The 25,056-nt window shown below is 33.6% G+C and overlaps 1 protein-coding gene across 1 annotated transcript in view; it reads left to right on the forward strand.

The window, feature by feature from the left end:
• The first annotated feature begins 43 nt into the window (after window positions 1-43).
• The window catches only part of PURG (purine rich element binding protein G), a 34,004-nt gene continuing 8,991 nt past the window's right edge, over window positions 44-25,056 (forward strand). The window contains exon 1 of the mRNA XM_008051980.1: window positions 44-910. Within this exon, the coding sequence (XP_008050171.1) occupies window positions 44-910 (867 nt within the window). The remainder of the gene's footprint in view (window positions 911-25,056) is intronic.

The following is a 25,056-nucleotide window of genomic DNA, read 5'->3' on the forward strand; positions in this document are numbered from 1 at the left end:
CCCCACCCTACCCCGTGTGTCTGTTTGTCACTTGCAGCTGAAGATGGAAAGAGCCAGGCGAAGGGGAGGAGGCGGCGGCGGCCGCGGCCGCGGAGGCAAGAATGTAGGGGGCTCTGGCCTAAGCAAGAGTAGACTCTATCCCCAGGCCCAGCACTCCCACTACCCCCACTACGCTGCTTCAGCCACCCCTAGTCAGGCCGGGGGCGCAGCCGAAATCCAGGAGCTGGCCTCCAAACGAGTGGACATCCAGAAAAAGAGGTTTTACCTAGACGTGAAGCAAAGCTCCCGGGGTCGGTTCTTAAAGATCGCCGAAGTCTGGATAGGGAAAGGCCGGCAGGACAACATCAGAAAGAGTAAACTGACCCTCTCCCTGTCTGTGGCAGCGGAGCTGAAGGACTGTCTAGGGGACTTCATCGAGCACTACGCCCACCTGGGCCTGAAAGGCCACCGGCAAGAGCATGGCCACAGCAAAGAGCAAGGTTCCCGGAGGAGACAGAAGCACTCGGCACCTTCCCCTCCAGTCTCGGTGGGGTCCGAAGAGCATCCTCACAGTGTCCTGAAAACTGACTATATAGAGAGGGACAATAGGAAATATTACCTAGACCTAAAGGAAAATCAACGAGGTCGCTTCCTAAGGATTAGACAAACCATGATGCGGGGGACTGGCATGATAGGTTATTTTGGCCACAGTTTGGGCCAAGAACAGACTATTGTCCTCCCAGCACAAGGAATGATTGAGTTTCGTGATGCCTTGGTTCAGCTGATTGAAGACTATGGAGAAGGGGACATAGAAGAACGAAGAGGTGGAGACGATGACCCACTTGAACTCCCAGAAGGGACTTCTTTCAGAGTGGACAATAAAAGGTTCTACTTTGATGTGGGCTCTAATAAATATGGAATTTTCCTGAAGGTAAGTGAGGTGAGGCCACCTTACCGTAATACTATTACTGTTCCATTCAAAGCTTGGACAAGGTTTGGGGAAAATTTTATCAAGTATGAAGAAGAGATGAGGAAAATTTGCAACAGCCATAAAGAAAAGAGAATGGATGGCAGAAGGGCCAGTGGTGAAGAACAAGAATGCCTCGACTAGAGTGAAATTGAACTCCATCAGGCAAAATTTAAAATCATAAATTGGCTAAAAGTACTGATCCATTATCATTTGAAGAAGTTTTTCCTCTTTTTTGGCCCTTGGTTATTAGTAATACCTCTAGCAATTTATACTTCAAGAAGTCTGATCCTCATGTTATGTTACACATAGATCACTATAAGTCTCATGGGAATTCCAACCTTCCCAGAGCTAAATAGTTTAGCTGCTTCAACTGCTCCAGACTATTGAAGTATGCAGATCAGCACAAAATATGACAACATTCTGACATTCTAAATACCATAACTAAGATTTACATTGCACTATGACATAATCCTGAAAAAGATACATATACTTAAATGGAAGTGTGAATTTCTATTTAACAAATTCCCCCCAAAAGTATTTAATTCTTACTTAATTAAAAGCTGCTCAGCTTACCTGTAGGACAGTTACCACAGAAACAGAAATTGACCTCAAGTGTATGTAAATATTATTTATTTATAAAAATGCAAGTAGAAATATATTGTCCATTGGATAACTGATTATTTAAAAATTACCATTAAAGGACCAAATCTTATCTAATTAAACCTTAAAAATATAGTATCATAATATTTCTTAAGAGTTACTACAGTATTCTATAATTTCAGATTTTGTGGTAAGCCTACGGTTTATAGTTGCCATATCAAAGCCATGGGAGAGTTTTAATTGATTATCCTACGCTAGTTACAATTCCATCTTCACCTCTGTTTGTTGGACCATATATTTTTATTGACTTTCCAAAGTTTCAGGAATTATTTTTATGTCACTATTGAGTGGGAGGCTTCATCCAGTGGCTTTGCTATGGAAATCTTGGTACTTTAGCTTTTCATGCTACGTGAAAGGTTTTTTTTTCCCCCAAAAAAATATATCATGGATTCAAGGTGTTATACTTTTTGCTGCTTCTTTAACACTATTCATAGGGGTTGGTGCACCAGTTAACTGATATAAAAATACATGTGTAATAATATATTTTAGTAGCTCTTTTGCAATGGCTGCCCTTAAAACCATGTCAACACTTCCAGTATAAACCTTTTACAGGTATTTTAATTCCAGGTGGAATTTTCTTTTCTAAAAAGTATTTAGAATACAAATTTTCAGCCTGGGAAAAATATTATTTGAAGATTGGTTATAAATATATTTGAATGGAAAATTCAGGCATTTTTCCAAGGTGCTCTTTATGACTTTACACAAGACTCACCCATTTACCTGTGTTTATTAAAAATTATTTTCCAGAAAGTGCCACAGCAATTTTTCAACACCTAAGTAATTTTTTAAACAAGTGAATATAGTATATATGTGTACCAACCCATCCTGTATCAACTGACTGAAATTTTATCTGTTGGGCTATATTTTCTTCTGAATGAAATTATTGTCTTTTATCTTGACTTTATTAACCTCCCACACAATAGGTTCATCTAACATATTTAAGAGCCAGAGCACTGATTTCAACCCCCAAATATCGCTCTCATTAATGAGAGCTGGCTGCATGGATTGAGATCAGGATGTAGCTCTTCTTTTATATGCCATGAGTCATTCCAAATTATTTTAATAATTTTTTTCTCCCAAAGTTTGTCCCCAAATACATTTAAGTAAGATCACTATGAAAACTTTGTGGTGTGAATTAAGAAAATTATGTTCATTGGTTTATGTTACTTAAGAACAGGCAATCAGTAACCCAGACATATATACTGCTGTTGGCTTGCAGATTGTATTTCACGTTTCCTTGAGTAGTCTGAAGGAATCTCATTAGTTCACCATAATTGTGGACCATCTGGATCACTATGGAACAACTGAAGGTTAGAAGATAATGTTAGTACTAGAGTTAATAGCACGTGGTGGGTGTTGAGACTCTAAAAGTAGCAAGGATTTTTAAACAGTCTTAACTGTAAAATAACTATGTAGGCTTGCTAAAAAGTAGTTTTTGGTATATGCAGGAGTGATGTGCACTTGAATTACTGTACTACTGATTGTTATTGCTGCCCATCATAGTGCCTATTAATAATACTCAACCTATCAGAATTTGGCAAACTGGAGCTGTGAATATGCTAGTATTCAATTGTTCCTATCACCATTGCTATGAGTGTATACTCTTAAAAATCTTCCTTTCTAGAACATATATATCCATTAGGGCTACATAATTTTTTTTTTGTTTGTTTTTAGTCTGATAAGATTTGAGTGTGTGTGTCAATCTATATATACATAGGTATGTATATATACATATACATATATACTTACATACATGTGTATATATACATACATACAATACTATGTCAGACTTAAAGATAAATATCTTTAATCCACTGTACATAAATATTATTAAATTGAGTTTTACATTAAATATTTAAGTAAAGAATTAGTTAAGCAGCCAGATTTTTCTACCTTTATGTGTACTTCAAAGTTTTTACCATCTCAAACCTGCAGCTTAGGTAGATGCATATATACTGGCAATTGAATATACTCTAGAATCATTAAGACTTCTGCCAGTCTTTTTGTTTCATTTTTTCATAGTTACTATAGTCATTGAAAAATGAAACAATGTTATGATTTTTGATACTTAAAATTCCCAAGATCTCATTAGCCATAATTAAATATGATCCAGTTCAAAACTCTGGTATTAGTACATGTATTGCCATGTATCGTATAAAATAAGCTACTAATCTTATCTGTGCAATATGCATTTTATTTATTGTCATTTGTAACATAAATGAAGCTGCAAGTGTACACGGTATTCTTCAAATAACAGAATCCCTGCCTTGAAGACGTTAAACTCTTAAGGCAACTGGAAGTTAGAAGTAAAAAATGAGCATGAAAGTTAGTAACCAAAAGTACTAGTTCACTGTATAATTCTAAAACACTGATGATGTTTGCACATAATAATCCAAGCATAATGTGGTACAGACTCAAAGCTGTAATAATATAAGCTAATAATATGAAATTTGGAAACGGGTTCCTCTTAATAGTTGGCAGTGTGCTCCTAGCAATTGAAAAGCAGCACTAATCTGTTGCTTATATGCAAAAGATGCAATGTATTATAAAGGTATTAAAGTTCTGCCACACATTTTATAATTTTCCTTGTTAAAGCCCCAAACTGCCATGTCCCTTAAACTTGAGTCAAACACAAGCTTATTTGCACTAAAGAGCATGGCCAAAAAAATAAATGACAGGGTGGAAAAGCTAGTTGGAACCTCTTGAAATAATTGGTTCTAATGGGGGAATTTCACATTTGTCTATTTAAAAGCTATGTGGTCCAGGCAGACAATCTGTCAGTTCACTAATTTAATAATGCACTTTACCTTTTGTATATAGAAGATGTACATTTATGCCACTTGATAGGTGGGATGTGTTTCAATAACTATGTAGTTAGAATCTGTAGGGTGATCTCTTGCATGCATATGTTTGTGTTGGAACTGTTGTAGTGACAGCTTTCCATAAACCAGTGTAATGGAGAAGGGTAGAAGATGCTTTTGAAACAAATCCCGGTACATTTAACAGTTTTAAAGTAGAGTTTATATCTGTATTCTTAAGGACTAGAATAAATTTTAAAAACTATTTCTAACCCAAATTAGTATGACAGTTGAGGCTACCTTAATTTGAGACTCCTCATAATACCCTGAAAGTTAATTTGGGAAATGTGTCCAGACCAAAAAAAAATTATTTTTGTTCATTAATCGTTATGTGTTTAACTAATAAAAAGATGGTACATGATATTATACTAGAATTAAAAGTATGATTAACTGATATGTCATTATTTTAAAACACTCAGACTAAAGAAATAAAATTTCCAGTTAAGGAAATGCAAAAAGTCTAAGAACAACCACTAAATAAATATATTTCAAAATTTATGGAAGTACTAACTTTCACCAACTGAAAAGTGTATTGGGGATTTAGTGTATCTTTCCATGCTAAAAACTTCCTAAGATGTACATTTGAAAACTAGGTAATTGTTGCTTAATCATAGGTTGTATGTACTTTACTGAGAAACACTGTGTACTAACAATTCATCAAGAGTGTGCTATATTTACTGCATTCATTTTATATCTATAGATAAGAGTACATTATATATAGTCATCCTATCTTAATATAATCATGTATTTATATTGTAATTTTGCAAATATTTTCAGTAAAATGAATGTTTATCTGAGCTGCATAATTTGAAGAAGATGAAATTAAAATACACCCTCAGATACTCATTTTTATTAAGCAGCTACCATTGAAAGCTGGTGTATGTATTATCATTCCTTTACATTTTGGTTTATGATTTATTTTAATATTTAAATGAATAGAACTTAATTTAAGTTTTTAAGTGGTTTTCTGAAAATAATTTTTCTATAAGTGTGAGATTTTTTTTTCCTGCTTATTTCCATGTCTTTCATTGGAACTATTTATGAAATCCTATTCTAAGCTTTATCTAAGGGCTTTGCTTAGTCACCACTTAGTTTGAAGACTGTTTTTACTAAAACACCAAATATCTTTGGCAGGATTCAAAGAGAAGTTAATATTCATTCCATGCCTACAAAATAATACAGGTATAATATTTTTCACTGCCAGATAAGATTTTTTAATTTTTTTCTGAAATTTCCTGAAAGATTTTTTGACTTTCAAAAAGAAATGGTGGCTAATGGCTAGCCCATTAGAGAAAGACAATAAGGATATTAGCATGCTCTTGAGACAATTTATAGTATTCTATACTATAGCAATGAAGTACAGAGAAAATGTGTTTTTCCCAATTTAATGTCATGTGAAAATTGGGTTTTCAGATCACAGTAACTCTGTTATAAAGAAAATACACCCAAATTTATGTAGGTAGATCTCAGAAAAATAGTATCTGTGTAAGTATATTTTCATGTATAGTGGGAAAAAAATCAGTCTTTGTTATTAATTTGACATACTATTTTAAATCACTTAAATTTATTTTAGTAATGGGATTTTAATCAATATTTTTGAATAGGAAAAAACATACATACATATAGTACAAAATTTAAACACTACAGATGGGTAGACAGTGAAAAGTAGCAACTGATGTTACAAATTTCTTGTATATCCTTCTAGAGTTACTCTGCATATACAAGCATATGTGTGCGTGTATATATATATTTGTTGTAAACTACAGATGAAGACATATTATATATACTATCCTGTACCTAGTAGGATCAATTTTAGATATCATTTTAAGTACTTTTTTCTTTTACTTAGATATCATACTTGATCTAGTTAGCATATTGCTTAATTTGAAATATATTATAACACCAAGGGAATATCAAGGAAATTTCAAATGAATTCCATCAGTATTTACTTAAAATAAAAATATATATGATATTAATTTTTTAATGTACAGATAGTCAGTTTATCCTACTAGTTTACCTTCCCTATTCCTATTCATCTTGCCTCCCTATATTCCTCTCTTTCTTCCCTCAAAAAAATATTGATCTTTTTTTTCGGACATAGCACAGTTCAGGAGCGGCAGGATATTAAATAACTTAACCAAGTGTTATTTTAGACAAACTGTGTTACCTAATGAAAAACACCCGTACTTAAAAGCTTTAACAAATTATCACTTTCAGTCCATTTTGACTAATTCTGTTATTGTCGTCTTATTTTTATCCAAAGACTTTACCACCATAAGAGCAAATGAGTATTAGAACTATAGTGAGAGATATGTTATGACTCTCGAAATCTTTTGACTTATTAATATGAAGCCTTTGTCTTATGATGAGAAAGATAAAAGGTTCATTTGGCAACTTTAGCAAATCCAAGTCTAAACAAAGAGGTAACTCTAGAACCGATTGTTTAAGGCATTGATTTTTCACTGAAGGACCTAGAGTCTGTCAGAAGTCATTGGGACCAAAGGTGCTATGATGATTTGGGGAGCAGGTAAAAATCGGGAGACTATGAGTACAACTAAACCATCTTCATTCTCTGCTGGAAGAATATAAAGTAGTAAATATAATTTATTGAAAATGAAGTCAACATTATTACTGTTCCTGTTAATATAAGCAAAATTGTTTTAATAGTTTTCTAAATTACTATGATAACTCTCTTTATTCTCATCCAGAGTGCATTTTAATATCACTTTTCTATTGACCACAAAGAAAAAAACTGTCTGAAAAATTAAAGATTCCACACTTGAATCCTGAAAGATACTATCTAATTATACATTAAAACAACCAGAGTAAAAGATCCATACAATTAGAAATATCTTAAAGAACATGTGAGTGGAGGAGAAATTTTTTTAATGGATTGGTATGTATAAATTTTATGAAAATGTCATAAGACTTAAAAAGGTAAAGCACTGCTTTAAACCTTAGAATAATATCTCTATAACTGGTGGCATATTGTCCTGTTTATAAAATGAGAGAGATGTTATTAGAATATAGGATCCTCTTAAACATATTTTAAAAGCATAAAATGGTTTGCTTCTCTGTTTTCATGATGAATAATTCATTATCCTTTACAGAATCTATAAAACTGGTAAAGCTCTTCAGGTATTTGCTTATTTAAACTTAAAATAGTATATGTATTTACTTCTTGTTGAAAGAGAAGGAACAAACGGAAAGTAAGTTCATCTTTAGAAATAAATTTTGCTTAAATTTAGGCTAAAAATACCAATAAATTCCCTTTTTTTGTTTTTATTTTAAAGATATAGGGTACAATTCAGGGTTAGGTATACAACTGGTCATTGTACAGATAAAGTTTGGACCTCATTTGGATCCCCACTTCACCTGGTTTGAAATTAGGTACACTTATTGATGAAATGTTCGTGTGTGCCCCCCCCATCCCCCCCGGCAGTTTCCCACTACTGCCAGTCCCTTTCTTATAGTATTATGATAATTGTTAGGGTCCGCTTACGAGTGAGAACATGTGGCACTCAGTTCTTTTTTCTATGGTAGATCATTGAGTGTTATAGACTCTTAAGTCCATCCAAGTTGCTGCGAAGTTCATAATTTTGTCCTTCTTTATGACAGCGTGATATTCCATCGGGTATATGTACCATATTTTTAAAATTCTCATTCTTAATTGAACAGTTTCTCATGTTGGTGCTTTCTGGTAAATTATATTTTCCAAACTTTATGTTGTTTTGACTATCTTTTGTGAAAAATTGCGTTTTTGTTTACTGAGGCCAGTGGCATCACCAGTAAATTAAAACCTAATGAATTAGTCGCTGCTATCATGAAGTTGGTTTGTTATATGAGTATGAAGAAAATAACCCATTTAAGTGGAATATATAGTTTCTTCTTTAATATTGTTGACTTACTTCTAAGACTGAGTAGCAGTTCTCTGTCCTCACATTTTACCTTATACTTAGTTTGTGCAAGAGTTGGTCTATTCAGTTTTCATTTTCCAAGAAAATAATAAGGATTTTAAAAAGGGAAAATAGTTACTAAGAGAAATTGTAGCATGTAAAAGAGTAAGATTGTAAGTATAAAATTGCCAGGGGAAAGGCTTATATTGCTTTTGTCTTTATCAAAATAATGGTATAAATCTTATTATCTTATTTGATTTGATTAAAGTCAATTTCTTTTATCTGAAACTTTTAAATTCATAAATATTAGTATTTTATTTTTCTTAGAGAAAATGGTTCTTTAGGCTAATACTCTTCTCCAGGATGTTATTTATTATTTGTTTTGAATTATATGAGGTTGTTGCCTAGAGATAGCAAATAGGAAAAAGAAAGGTAGTGGCTGATTATTTTGCTTGCCTGCAACAAAAGAAATCAGTCTAACAGATAAGCCATTATCCAAACGAAATCCCTATTTATTTAATCTTTAAAAGAGCATTTGAGAAAGAATAGTAAGACTTAATTCTGCCAGGGTATGGCCTGACCCTAAGTCATCCAACTTCTGTTAGATAGTTTCCTCATTAGAGAAATGAACAATGTTGTGCTAGAAGCTAAGGTTCTTTCCTACTCTACCCTTTCAAAATTCTGTCTCCGTGGAGTGTAAAAAAGAAACAATAGAGAATACCAGATTTGGAAAATGTAAGTTTCTCTCTTTATATTAAAAACAACTATAATGCAGCAACCTTTGATGATACCCAATGGAACAATGCAGAAATGTCCATTTTATATGTATGTATTTCTTTTGCCACACAAAATAAAATTGTGTTCCTAGTCTTTATTAAGATCGAGTTGTTGTATACTAACTACATAACTATCCAACACTTTAATTTTTTAAGGAATATTATTATTATTATTATGAGGTCTCATTCTTTGGGAGGAACATCTTTTGTTTCTACACATTCTGTAATCATTTCTTATATTCTGCATGGCAAAGGAATTTTAAAAATTGACATCACTTCCCTGAAATGCCATTGTTCCTGAAATAACCTTAAATTACATTGCTAAATAATACGCTGCAACTATCATTGCCGTGGTCCCTAAGACTGCCTTTGATTCATTTTTCCTTGTTCCTATTTGAGTGTCCTATGTTTTTTTTTAAAAATGACATTTTACAAAGACCATCAGGAATGGTTCTGTTTTAAAGGACCTGTAACTACTAGGGTATGCAAAGATTAAACATCTAACAGTTGGGTTATTTTAGCCTTGAGAAACTGCAAAGGTTGATGACTGGTGGAGAGAAGCAACAGTACTCAAGGTTTTTGTCATAGAGGCATTTATTTAAGCACCCCACTCCTAAACTGTGCAGTGCCACCTCCACTGCCAGTGGAAGGGATTAAGAGAGTGACACCTTTCTCCCCAAGCCTCTCTTTTGATGCCTATTTATCAAAGACAGTGTTTAAGAGTAACCTAACTGTATTTTGAAGTGCATATGCACTTGCGTATTTTGCTAATTTCAAAAATATCTGTGCACATAAAATTCCATTACAGAAACATTGCATATGATAAGCAATCTTTGGTCTGGTGGTGGTTCAAAATAGCAATTTGGTTGGTCTGTTTTCAACAAATTCTATAGATGAATTGGCTGTTGTAGAAAATGTTTTCTCTCTTCTCTCCTCCCTCTCCTCAAAATAGCAGATACATTTTAGATTCTTGACTGCTTCTTTTTCAGTGTGTTGTTTGAAATCGAAGTGGGATATGAGAGAATAGTTTAGTTTGGCAGTTATTTACCCCTGCCATTTTGTAGAAACTTTCCTCAGCTTTCCATCAGACATTCCAAACAACTTTACCAAAAGAACATACATAAGTGCCAAACTATCAAGCAAAATAAAACAACAGAACCATAAGAGAATTTAGGAACAAGGATATGTATAGGCACCTAAATTCAAAACATTCCTTATCATTTGCTTATTTCCTTCAGAAGCTGCTGTACTTTATTTCTGGGTTCTTCAGACTAGCAACGTAATTTATTCCAATGATTGTCAGTCTAGAATTTCAGTAGAACAAAATCTATTGCTAGACCAGCCCAGGCAACTTGGCGAGACCTCGTCTCTACAATAAATAAAAAATTAGCTGGGCATGGTGTCGTGCGCCTGTAGTTCCAGCTACTTGGAAGGCTGAGGCGGAAGGATTGCAGGAACCCAGCAGGTCGACGCTGGGGTGGCCCTGAGGGTGCCACTGCACTCCAGCCTAGGCAACCATGTGAGACTCCAGCTCAAAAAAAAAAAAATCTATTGCTGTTAGTAAATACTCCAAAAAGGGTATCCTATGTTATAATCAAATGTAAAAAATATAATTCTGAAATTCTATCATTCATAATCCTCTCTCCTTCCCTCCTGTACACTATACCCTACTGGAAGTGGGCAAGGGCATTCATTTCTCTCACCTCCTACCGTGGAACCATTTCATCTTATTTACATGTTCAGAAAACAATTTAAACACAGTAAAGACCAGATCTGCTCTTTGAAAATTTAGAAATTGCTCTATGAGCTAGATCTTAGACTCTAAGAAAGAAAGTCTACTACTTCACTCAACTAATCTCACCACTCTTACCATATTTCTATTTAACAGTTTAGGATAAGTAGAAAACAAATTTCACTTGGGACCATATGGACTATAGTTACTCCAACTTTGCATTATACGGTGGACCTTCAGAAACTATTTTTGGCTAGCATGATTGACAGGTAATTTCAGAAATGAATTTAGCCTATAGAAAAGTTTCAACATGACCATTTTTAAACAAGGTGGTAAGAAAAGGAAGAACCAATTAAGATTTATTAGTACTAATAACTATTAGTTACTGAATACCTACTATATATTCAGTGTAGCTAGTATGTCTACTATTTTTAATCCTCATAACAACCCTATTGTCATCCCCATTTTTATATAATTTTCCAGAAGTTTATAAACTGGTTCATTATTCAAAACTAATATATTTGAGCCCAAATTGACACCAAAGTCAAAGATTCTGTTTATTCAGCTAGACCAAACATCCTTTATGAATTACTCAGAAACTGACCATGCCAACTCTAATAAAGCACAATCTACACTCAACCACCACTATAAATAAATGTGCCTCAGATTACTAGGCATTATTTTATCCAAAACTATCCCCCTATATATGGGACTAGTTTCATCAAGAAACATCATTTATATTAGAATTCATTCAATTGACTGATGCTGGTGCTAATAAATACTTATTTCATCTTAAGTGTAATTTACAGATAGAACCTCTAATCCCAATAAACTGTTTCCAGTAAATGTCAGTAATTTCTAAAAAACATCAGATGATAAAAATTTAGGCAGATCTCAGTTATATCCCTAAGGGCAGAGTAGAAACAAATTACTATTCACTATGGATTTGCAATTTTATTTTCATGAACAACAACAACAACAAAAAAAACAGATTATGTTAAATTAGTTTAGGAATATATCTTATCAATATTATTGAAAGTTTTATTGATTTTTTTTCACAACTTTTTCTTGCTGTCTTAGTGATTTCTCACAACTTCTCCTGCCGTACTCTTTCCTACGTTGTTCCATTCATTTTCATGTTAGTTGCCAAATTTCTTTTTCCTTCTTTTCATGTTAGTTGCCAAATTTCTTCTTTCTTAATTCCAGCTGGATAAACTGAAATAATTGTTCAATTTACAGCTATATATTTTCCCCCATTATGATAAGGCAGTGATTTTCAAACTTCATTGTGAGTAAGAATTGCCTGGAAGGTTTGTCAAACCACAGATTGCTGGCCCCAGTTCATAGTTTCTATTCAGTAGAAATGGGTGGGGACAGGACTAAGAATTTGCATTTCTAATACATTTCAGGTGAATAGATGCTGCTGTTCTGGGTACTACACTTTAAGAACCACTGCTCCAGGTTGATGAGATTTTACCTTAGCTGCAAAAGATAGCAAAGGAAAAACTTGGTCAAAACAACTATAGTGTTTCGATAGAAGACTCAGTGCTACACATATGGCCTTGAGAAACTTAAAAATCTTAAATCAAGCAACAATTTTTTATAAGTTGACTAAAGTTTTTGCAAAAAAAATTTTCTTTTTTTAATAAAACTTCTGATTCCCTCTCATTTTCCTCAGCTATCTTGAGATAAGTCTAATTTAACAATTATGTATTAACAATTATAAATCTTTATGTGAAAAACTGAGCTTTCAAATGTGTGGAGATTGATGCATTGTTTTTAATTTATTAAATAACTCTGGTATATAAATCTTAGTAAAGAAAAGTGAACAATTTTTCTACTTAAAAATAATTAATATAAATTTGTGAATATTAAATATTAGGTCTTGAAGGACCTTGGAATTACTTTGGTCCCTTAATTTTACATTTTGTGGCATATATCATGTAGCTCAAATGGTTCATAATTACTAAAATAGGCTAAGTAAACTGAATTTAAAGGCTAAAGCTTAATACTGATTCTCTCAAGATATTTAAATGGTGAGAAATAGACTGATTTCTTCTAAAAAGCATAGTATTTTCATCATCTTCCTGTTTCCTCCCTGTGAGTATAGGATAGAGGAACAATATACTGTAGTGTGTTTATGGCACTTTCTTCAGAGTAACAATTGAATTCATTGCTTTAAAACTGTGGTATTTCACCTGAACATTTGTTGAACATATTATTTGTGAGCATAACTAACAGATTTAAAAATAATTTATTCCACATTTGCCAATCTTGAGGGCACTCTGTACTGTAATTAAAGTGTTGATCAGAATTAATAAAGCCATATCTTATAGATAAACCATATAATTAATGTATCTATATATAAACCCCTTAGTGCTGTCATTTTAGTGGATTACATCCTGTTGGAAGTATTAAATTAATTCATACATAGACATTTGGCAGTTGACTTCTCTTTCCAGCTACTTCCTTTCAATGATTAGTGCTCAGAACACTGAATGAGTTCCTAATTGTGAAAATTATTAACTAACTGCTGACATGCTGAGATAGTCACAGACTCAAATGGATCATTTTAAACAGTGTAACTTTTTAAAAAATTCTCGCCAGGCACAGTGGCTCAAGTCTATAATCCCAGCACTTTGGGAGGCCAAGGCAAGAGGATTGCCTGAGTCCAGGGGCTCAAGACCAGCCTGGGCAACTTGGTGAGACCTGGTCTCTACAATAAATCAAAAAAGTTAGCCAAGTTTGGTGGCGCATGCCTGTGGTTCCAGCTACTTGGAAGGTTGTGGCAGAAGAATCACTTGAGCCCAGCAGGTCGAGGTGCAGTGGCAGTGAGCTTGCCACTGCACTCCAGCCTGGGCTACAGAGTGAGACTCCGACTCAAAAAAAAAAAAAAAATCTATTCTGTTTATATTATAGCTACAATATAAATTTTGAATTTTAAAAAAATTAAGTATTAGAATTGTAATGTGAGTAAGCTTCAGACAGAATAGATCTACAGTTGATTTCAACTCAACTTCAAGGCAGACATCAAGAATTATGCCACTTCCCTGTTCCTGTAATAATTTAAGACAGACACTAGACTTGCACTTAATGTCAGAAGCATGAAGGGCATTAATAAATCAAAAGTTGAATTGTTATTACCTCAAAGATTCTTCTCAACTCTGAGGGACTCAGAATTCATCAGAAGTAATACTTGGAATTTCTGCATTCATCTATTAACTTATAGTTTGTATAAAGAAGTATGATTTCAATTTTTCCAATATTATTCTGAAAATATATTAAGAAAAATATTTCTTTCTACCTCTTGTTGTTGCAAAACAGCATAAGAACTAGTTTTCACATTTTCATGAACTTTACTAGTTAAATGGATTCGTTAAAATAGTTTTCATGAAATTCACCCTGCAAAATTAAATCTTTTATAATTTTCAAATACATTTTTCACTTTTAATTTTTTTCAAGAAGGATTATATGAAGGCATAAATTTAGTATTTACATTGCTATTTCAAAAGTATCTTTTAAAAGGTACCCCAAAAGTACCCAAAAGTAGCAAACAACAAAAAAATTGAGATGAAAAACTATATTGTTTCCCTCCACCTTTATTAGTAGTGCCAGAAAAAAATAGAGAATGATAATATTATATCCAATATGTATAATTCTTTCCTGGAGTGTGTCAAAGCTTTGTAAACGGTGAAAGGGTAACTGTAGCAATAATATCTAAATTCATTACCAAGTGTGAGCCAGTATGAAGCTCAGTTCTCCTTGGCATTATCTATTTTTTTCTTGTCAATTCTTTTAGTCATCTGTGCTTTCTTTTGATATTGTAAAATTTCTAAAATTAAAGTGGACAAATGATAGTATCTTTTATGGAGAGATGTGAGTAGGTTGAAATGTATTACACCAATGTCTATAAACTATATTTATTACACATTTCTAAATATTTAACTAAGCAAATTTTACTCCTCCACATACATATTATACATACACACCCCCACACACCATATGTATATATGTATAGACATCTATATATTTATAAAGAGTGCCCAATCCTGTCCACCTTTTCGTTGCCCCTGGAGAAGTCATGGCAAATTGGTTTTATCTTGTTTGTCTCTACAGTTGATTGGCTGCCCTAAAGTGTTACAGTGAGAATTTAAAGTCTGCATCAACAGTGAAAAAGAAAACTGCATTTATGTCAAATATTTGCTCTTTGTCATTCCTGCTTTAGAGACATAAAAGTTCTCAATTTAAAGCTGAGTCAGATAGCTAGCAGTTGCAGAACAAACTACCGTGTGACTCACCTAGGAACATGTCTCTTCTAATACTTCAAAGAGATTGTTTGAATCCAATAGTCCCTCTTTTTATTAAAAAAAAAATTTTTATTTTATCTTTTTTTAAAATTGTGGACAACCCCCTCGGGTTCCCTCCCACTCGGGGAGCTTTTCTGTCCTCTCGATAAGTCCTGCTTTTCCAATAAATAAAGTTGTGGGATACAAGTCAAGATTGCATACATAAGTGGCTTAGGCACAGGTGAAGCTTTGTGCCTCCCACTGGACCTCTCTTCACCCGGATTAGGATCAGGCACCCTTATTGATGGATAGTCTCTTAAAACAGCAGAGAATCTTCACTATGCCTCTGAGGAACTAAAAGAGTCATGGCCATGATGACACTGTCAAGGATACAATTAAGTGTTAAATTATTTATTTGCTATCAATGAGTTATAACCTGCATTAAAACAACAGCCATTTCACCCTTGAAACTTTAGTTCAGTAATTCTCAAACATTAGCGTGCATAGTGTGTTTAAAATGTAAGTTATGGGCCCAGTGCGATAGCCCACGTGTGTAATCCCAGCACTTTGGGAGGCTAAGTCTAGAGGATTGCTTGAGCACAGGAGTTTGAGACCAGCCCAGGCAGCATAGCTAGACCTCATCCCTACAAAAAAATAAAAATAAAAACAAAAAATTAGGTGGATTTGGTGGTACTCGCCTGTAGTCCCACCTACTTGGGAAACTGAGGTGGAAGGATCACCTGAACTTAGGAGGCCAAGGCTGCAGTGAGGCATGATCATGCCACTGTACACTGGCTGGGGTAAGAGAATGAAATCATGACTCAAAGTAAAATGTAGGTTCCGGTCCCCATCTCCAGAGATTCTGATTTGGTTGGTCAAGAGTGGGGTTCAGAAATTGACATTTGTCATTATCTTTCTCATTTTGGCAGAAATGGTCTGGAAACCACTCTTTATCATGGACTTAGATTGTGTAGCTTTGGCTTGCATTCTTTCTAACATCATTTTCACAGCTGGACTCACTTAAATTTTAATACTGTCTGCCATGACACCACGGGATGATTGGTTATAATATTAACAAGTGATATATAGGGCTTACTTTAAACACTGAGAGGCTAAATGTATAAATCCAAGTATTTAAAGGTTTTGTGTACTATCATATTGGCTAGCTTTCTGGACAATGATCGCTGAGAATGCTGGTTTCTCACCTACCTCCTAAACTCAAGTTTAAACTGTTCTTACCTGACATTTATCTGCTGGTTGCATACTCCCTTGATTTGACAACCAAAACATTCTGCGTCTTTCTAGCCTGAGTCAAGTAATCAGGCTTTCAATCTCCCACAAATTGATACCACCTCTAAGTCTCCTATGACTTTTCTCAACTTTTTTTTTAGATACAATATAAATCTACAGTTTACTAGTGGTAGAAAAAATATACTTAATCTTCGAATACCTCACTTCTGGTGGTATATTATTTTTTTAAATTGTATTTTTTAATGCATGACATTCAATTTACCATCTTAACCATTTTTAAATGTTTAATAATATTAAGTGTTCAAGTAGTATTACATATAATCACTTTGTTGTGCAACCAATCCCCAGAACTTTTTTGTCCTGCAAAACTGAAATCCTCTACCCATTAAACTACTCCTCATCTTCCCCTTCCCCCAGCCCCTGGCAACTACCATAATACTTTCTTCTCAACCTTTTTTTAAATAGGCAAAATATTTTCTTAATCCTTCTTTCATCAATAATGGGTTTATAGTTATTGCCATTTAGCTCTCCAAGTACAAATCTTATCTCCCATATCGTTAGAATTCTCACATGCAATTGTGCTTATGTTAAGATATGAGATCCTTATAATCTTCAAATGAGGCATATTTTATCTGGTAGCTTTTCTGCTGATTTATGGGGAAAGGTAAGACTTTATTCCTCTTGAGACCTAGGGGACTCCCTTTGTGCTTGCTTTTATTATTTTGTTTGTTTGCTGGAAGTTTGAAGTTATAGTTACCCGGGTAATTAGACTTAATCCTAGAATTTCTTTGGCTTTTTCTGCTCTTAGGATTGTTTTGCCATAACACATTATAACATATGTAGTAGATTGGAAGTTTTCTGGAATCTAACACTGCTGATGTTTACTAAATGATTTTAAAATCTGCTTAATTCAGTATAAAACTGGTTAGCTTTAAACAGCTTTATTGGAAACACAATTTGGGAGGAAACAGGTAAAAAATAAAAATGCATTTTTCTGCAAATGAACTATTCCAAATGTTATTTTCAAAATCTTTGGCAGTAAGAAAAAACTCAACCCAAGAAATACATTTTAAAAACCCTTATTCTTTAAAAGGTTTTTATCCCTCTGTTACTAAAATGTTTTTTAAAAATCAATAAAAGCTTAAATTGCTGTAAACAGTATACATCTAAATAACCAAAAATGTTATGAGTATCCTGTTTATGATCTGCCCTTTCTTGGCCTAAATTTTCTTGGAACTAGCACAAAAACTAGTTGACCTTGGTAATGATGACTTGGATAACTTGGATAATGATCTTGGACAATGACAACTGAATCTTCTTTCATTTTATGAATTTAACAATTCATAATGAGTGCTACCTTATAGATTTTTCAGACAAATGCTATTTATATTGAACCATTTTTAATAATTCCATAATTTTTATTGCACTCAGATTTTTCTTTAATGATCTCCTACAACATGTTGACAATACTTAGTGCAAATAAAATGTTTAAAAATGAATCTCATTTTTTAAATTCCATTATCTAATTGGAAACGGTTTCTTAGTAGGGGGGGAAATCCCTGGAGTTGAAAATATTTAGCTAAGGAGTTGTGTACAGCTGGTTAGTAACATGCTGAATGACGACTTATTTTTCTTTTCAGTGGTCTCCTCACACTTAAGATCTTTCTTTCATCATTGTTCACCTTTATCATCCCTAAATGACTGGAACTTCCTTCGTGCCACATACTCCTCAGAGCACATGCTACCTTCCCTCTGTTTGTAGTCTCTAACAGGAGCTAGGCACTAATATTTTGCCAATATTTTGTTATATAGTTAATTCCAGCCTGAAAAGTTCCCAAGTTCTGAGCCTTCATTTCATGATTATTTACCTACTTTATCAATTATAATGTTAAATGTATTTAGAATGAAAAATGCCGGTATGATTTACAATGACTACAGTTAGTTTGAATTATTGTTCTTCAAGCATGATTAAACTATACTCCTATTTAAGGGAGCTTTTGAGTCATTAGATAACCATATGTGTTTTGCTTTGTTAATCATCACTTACTGTTTGACTCATTTTTTAAAAAGATCCATACATTACATTTAATGATACACCAAACTGTCATTCAAGCAGTACCTTCCATTAAGGTGATTTGCATCTGATTTGAGGCATATTACCTACAATCTATATTTTATTTTGTGGAAGTGTTTTACATTTTATATGGAAAAATAAATTTTAGGCAAACATAGAATTTGATTCTTAAAGTAGATTTTTAATAACTCAATTCTAAATGACTAGTTAGTAAATTTATTATAAATGACTATGAACTGAGCGTGAATGCTAAATTACTCACGGTTTATACCATAATTAATAAAGCAAAACATAGTTGTGTATAATTTAGACTCTTATTTCAGTTATTCATGGACTTTAAAAAGTCTTTACAGTCTTGTCATTGACCTCATAGTGTGCAGCAGTATAGTATATAGGTACAGTGTTGCCCTTCAGAAGTCCTAGGTCTGTGCTTTCTAGCTGGCCTGGGGCGAGTCACCTAACCTCTGTTTGCTTATCCATAAATTGAGGGGATTGTGTCAGAGAAGATGATTTGTAAGAATCCTTTCAACTTTTGTATCCCTGGAGTCAGTGAAACTTCCCTTAAAGTTATTTTTTTACTTTCTTCGATGGCCTTTTCTCATTTTTCTCCATCTCCTCTTTGCTTCATATGACATTTATTAACCACCCTTTCCTTCTTGGCACCTTTCATATTTATTTATGGCTGCTTTATAATGTTGTAGTATGCTATTTCTCTAATTTGCCCAGTTCCCTTTCTTACCCTGCCGTTTAATTTTATATATAAATTATCTTGGAACTCACACAAAAACTAGTTGATCGTGATATATATAATCAGTAAGACTTATCTTTTGGCCCTGTACACAAAAGTTTTAAATAGGCAATTCTTCCAGTTCCAAAAGATTTTTTTAGATATACAATCTAAAACTTGATTAAGTATATTTTAAACTTAATTTCTCATATAAAAATTCTATTTCCTTAAGTTGAATTTAAGTTTAAAACCAGAGACTGTTTTTTCTTCTTTTGCATTCCCTTCTATACCTAGCACTGGACTGGTTGCTTAAATCGTCTCTCTTAATCACTAATATCTGTTGCTGTTTTGTCTTTGAAATCTTGTTGCTTCAGAGTCACAGCACTTTAACAGCCAAATCTAAATGGTGACAAGTTTTAATGAAAGTGGTCATTTTAAACCTGACAAAAAATATTATGTTGTTTTTATTTCAAATATTTTCAAATTAAGGTGCAGTATAAAATCTTTTGTTCCCTGCACATCCTAAATTTTATTTCAGAAATATTTTTTCTTGCTTAATAGATAAATGATGCTGTTCTTCTATTCATTCAGAAGACACTGAGTGGCTACTTTGTGCCAGGTCCTCTTCCAGGACTAGGGATACAATAATTTACAAAAGACAAACATTTCACTGCCATTAGCTTTATGTGTACTACATCCAAGTTTATTTGATTCACAGCAGTTTCTGGAGCATAATTAGGCTCTCATTAAATAAATATTAATTTAATTATCTGTCAGTCAATGTGTTGTAATATTTGAGAAGTGTGCTTGAAGCTATCTATTATTAAATACTATGTTATTTTTTCCTTAACAATTTATCCTTTAAATACGATTAGCTTCTTTCTGTCATAGTACTCAAAATATACTTCATTGATACAGATTTAGAGAAATACATTGATACTATTTTAAACAATAATTCTATCTTCCTCGTTCCTAATCTCTGTTGATGTCCTAGGATTAAAATGGCAATTCTGTGTCATCCATGTGCCTACTGTGTTCAAGAGGTACTGACATCTGAACCCTAGGTTGGAGATGATTGTGAAGCTCCACTCAGGCTCGTCATAAAAGGTTTCTGTATGTGGATGGGGGCTGAGTTGGGGAGTAGATGAGGAAGGTTAGGAGTAGTGAAATACCTGCCACATATTTGCCCTTCCTATGCTAGACTTCTCTGTATTCATCCTCACTTTATTTAACTCCTTGCATATACAATATATTCATACACTCTTTTTCTCTTTATATGTTTGGATTGCACAAATCCATCAGTGTTCTCAACTGTGATGACCATCTCTCCAATATCTTAGTCAAAGGAAATAAGCCTGATTCTATCCTGGTTGTGTTGGTAAATCAGCAGTTGTAACAATTTTCACTATACAGGTGTTGCAATGAAGACTATTAATAGAGAAATTTAGTTAGTTATGGGTACAGAAGATTTGTTGGTCCTAAAAGTTTTCCCGTAACTAGTCATTAGTCATTAAATGTTTTCTAATTCAATTAAATGTAAGACAAATCAAGAATTTTAAATTATGATCATTTACATGTATGTTGAAATTGTTTTCAAATTTTTTTACACATATCTCATTTCATCCTGATTAAACTACTGATTTAGTTTAGTTCAATATCACTATCCTCCACATAACAGAGGAAGAAGACCAAGGCCCCAGTAGGTGCAATGATGTGCTGGATTTACTTAGCTACCTAGTAAAATGTTAAGGTTTTTTTTTTTTTTTTTTTTGAGTTGGAGTCTCACTCTGTCGCCCAGACTGGAGTGCAGTGGCCGCTCCCAGCCACCGCAACCTCGGCCTGCTGGGCTCCAGCGATCCTTCCGCCTCAGCCTTCTGAGTAGCCGGAATTACAGGCATGCGCCACCATGCCCAGCTGATTTTTTGATTTATTGTAGAGATGAGGTCTTGCTGCCCAGGCGGGTTAACAAGCTCATTGAAGCCTTTATGGCATTACAGATGTTAAAATGATAAACTTGAAATCTAAATTTAAAATTGAATACATGTTTTTATAGATAATATAAAGAGATTTTTGAAGTGCATTATAGGTTATTTTTGGTTTTCATCACCTTTAGTCTCGATTTTGCACTCAGCGTCCTCTCTGTTTTGGCTCTGGCGGAAGACTTCGTAGTTCATTATATTGGTGCTGATGTCTGTGCATAGACGCTTGCCTAGAGCCTCAGATCCTCGAGTCTTTGACGCTCTGTGCTTGAGACTCCCTGCCTGAGCTTTCCACCTTATCTAACATTCCAGAACTTGATCCCTTCTTGACCTGCTGTGATGAGTCTTGTCATGGCACCTGCATCACAGAGTAGCCCTCAAAAAAATATTCGTATTTAGAGAATTTAAGAGGTAAAACTTCATTTGCTTAGTAAATTCAGTGAATTAAAAATCAGGTGAATCTTCCCTACACTCTTACGAACAAGAGGATAAATGATCATGTAATAAGTTGGAAGCAGGCTCTTTCAAAAATGTGCTAAAAAGGAATGTTCTAGGTATTTATCAAACCAATAAAAGAACCCACTCTTCATCATCATCACTACACAGTGATTATAGTTGCTAACAATAAAGACCCTAAGCACTGAGATTTTCTCATTCACACACTCAAAATTAATCATGTATGTTAAATGTATTAAAGCAGAAAATCAAGATAATACATATTACAAATATTTCTATTTCAATAGGACTAAAAGCATTCCATTAAGTAGGAGATACTGTTCAATAAATGTCCTTGCTCCCTAGCATTTCCAGTTAACCATGGTTTTATATCATCACTGTGGAATTAGCAGACTGAATTCTAAATTCTTACATGGAGATTGAATCTATCTGTATTTATTCTAGATGTTCTATATTTATGGTCATAAAATTTCATAGTGTCTCAATTTGCACAAATTACCATGTAGTTATACATATAAAAAGTCAGATCAATATGCCTAAGATTATCAAGGAAGAGCTTAATAGAAGTTCCACATTTGCCTTTTGCTAGGAGAAGAATAAAACAACAGTAATTTTAATCCATTTCCTCCATGTAATAGCAGTAATTTCAGCTATACTTTTAGGTACTGGGTCCCCTAAAGTTTTCCGGCAGTCTCAGTGGCCTAGTACAGAGAGTAAACAGTACAGACCTCAGTGTCAGCCAGTCCTGAGTTAAGGTCTAATTTATATGATTGGGGCAATTTATATAAACTGTATGGAGTTCTTGTGAGAATGTATTATTCAGCATTCAGCATTCAGTTTCTAGGCCAAGGGGATTGTGTCAGTAGCAAAACATAAGTTCCTTGCCCTCACAGAACCTAGTCAACCAGCGTTCACGTAAAGAAAAGTAAATGTCTTCAGACATATGAAGTTGTTGGCAAAGTGTCTGTCATATAATGAACATTTAATACATATTAATTAATATCATTATTCTTGCCAAGTCGCACAATGGATGGTTCTCTAGACAGTATAACAAAATTAAGCAAAATTAGAAGGGAGCCTCCTTTTACCATGGGAACTTTTAGCTAGAGCAGTGGCAAGGGAGTTGGACTAGTTTTAATCTCTTGAAACTGCTTTCTGTCAAATATAAAAGTGCACAATTGTGGAAACAAAAATTTATTGGACAGGAAACAAAAGAACTGAAAAAAATGATCCGTTAGATTCTATCAAAATTAAAATTTTCTACTTCCCCACTATTAAGACACTATTAAGAAAATGAATAAACTCCCACAGACTGGGAAATATCAAAGCTTAGTTTTATTCCTGAAGGAAAATCAGAACTTCTTTGTTTTCTTTGTTAAAAAAAAAAAATGAACATTAGTCAGTTTGCATGATTTTTGTTGGGGATCAATTGCCCTAGCACTAAAAGGATTACATTCACCTGTTTTCTAGTATTGGTATAGAAACCCACAGTGATTTGACAGTTTTTTTTCTTGTCTAAATCTGCCAACTTTGATCTTTTTTTGCCTGAAGAGTCTTTAGGAGTAATATACCACCCTCATTTCCTAACAGATAGGGGAAGTATTAAAAATATTAAGCGACTTGTCAAAATCATTTAACTTGTCAGTTCAGAACTTGAACTAGACCTTATTAAGTGGTCTGCTTCGCAATTACTTTGCTTCAAAATCAAGAGGATTACGTGGGTTTCATTCAGAATATTTCTGTCTTTATCTCTCCGCTAGAACAGTTTTCTCACCTGTTTATTTTAAAGTTGAAAATATTATTCCAAGCTTAAGTCACTGATCATTTGACGCTGAAAAAAGTAGCTTTTTGAAAGTTGATGCACATTTAACACTTGGTTTCAGTATTGTAAGGACCCATTATTATTTAGGCCCCAGTGACTATCATTAAAAAGCCTCTTGTTTAGACCATCAATCTTTTCCTCTTTCTTATTGAACTATATTTTTTCTATCTTTTAGCCCTTGGAACTCTATTTTCCTTTGATACTAATGAAACTTTAAACCTCTTACTCTGAAAATTGTTTACATGAAATAGCACATGAATATCCTTTCTAATGATTGCAAATTTTTACTGTTCATTCTAGTGAAGCAAACAATGTCCTAGTTTAGTGTCATTAATTGAATTTCTTTAAACAAAATTTTATATCTTTGAAATTAGAATTTTCAATGTGCTAAAGTGAAAATTGAATTTTTAAAAGGAAAATTGTATAGCTAAGAATCTGTGTTATTATTGTTTCTACGATCAAATTGATTTATATGTATGCAATTTTTATGTTAATGGTATTAGTGATAATAATGACATGTGGCTGAGGTGTTTCAGAGCTTTTTTTTTTTAACTAATTAAGTATGTGCCTATGCTTTTCTTTGTAACCATACTGCATTTGTAATGCAGAGTAAGAAGCCACTATGTGAGGTAAGAAATGGCAATTTGAAGGAAATGAGAGCATTCATATACTTTTTCAACAAATACAGGCCAGGAACAGTAGCTCATGCCTATAATCCCAGCACTTTGAGAGATCAAGGCAGGAGGGTTTATTGAGCCTAGGGGTTCCAGACCAGTTTAGGCAACATAGCAAGACCACATCTCTACAAAAAATGTTAAAAATTAGCTGAGCATGGTTGCATCTACCTGTAGTTCCAGCTACTTGGAAGGTTGAGGTGGAAGAATCGCCTGAGCCCAGGAAGTCAAGGCTGCAGTGAGCGGTGATCATGCCACTGCACTCCAGCCTGGGTGCAAAGTGAGAATCCAACTCAAAAAAAAAAAAAGAAAAGAAAAAAATTGAATGCCTCTCATGGACTAGGCATTGTGCTAAGGAAATTGCTTATTTTTATTTTTATTTTTTCCTCTCTAATTTCAGATGAAGATGATATTGTCATATGTGAATTTGAATAGCATAAACCTTTGGTGGGTTTCAGCTGGAATTACAAAAAAGAAAGATATCTGGGAAATAATTGTCTGACTTTTTATTACAGTTTTAATTTTGCAGATGAATACTTGGCATCACTCATAGATAAATTCTGTTGAGGATATTAGTATTTTCTTCTCAGAACTAATAGAGTTTTCTCACTTATTTATTTTTAGAATTATAAGATTGTGTAATAAGATTATTTCTGTAGGAAACTGGGAATGCATTGGATATTTGACTCTGAATATAACCTGTTGAACATTAAAGCTGATGAACATTTAACCTGTTCATTAAAGCTGGTGAACATGTGGCCCCTTGGATTTGAAGTGGTAAGATAATCATTATAAAGTAAGCCCCAATAACTGGCATTCAGAATAGTTTTAAAAATGTGATCTAATATATACACACTTGATTGTGCACCAAGTAGCATAAGATAAAATCTTGTTTCCTTCCCACTAAAAGTTTTAA

The sequence above is a fragment of the Carlito syrichta genome, unplaced genomic scaffold (assembly GCF_000164805.1).
Source record: "Carlito syrichta isolate Samal-C Ts95f unplaced genomic scaffold, Tarsius_syrichta-2.0.1 Scaffold249669, whole genome shotgun sequence".
Taxonomy (NCBI): domain Eukaryota; kingdom Metazoa; phylum Chordata; class Mammalia; order Primates; family Tarsiidae; genus Carlito; species Carlito syrichta.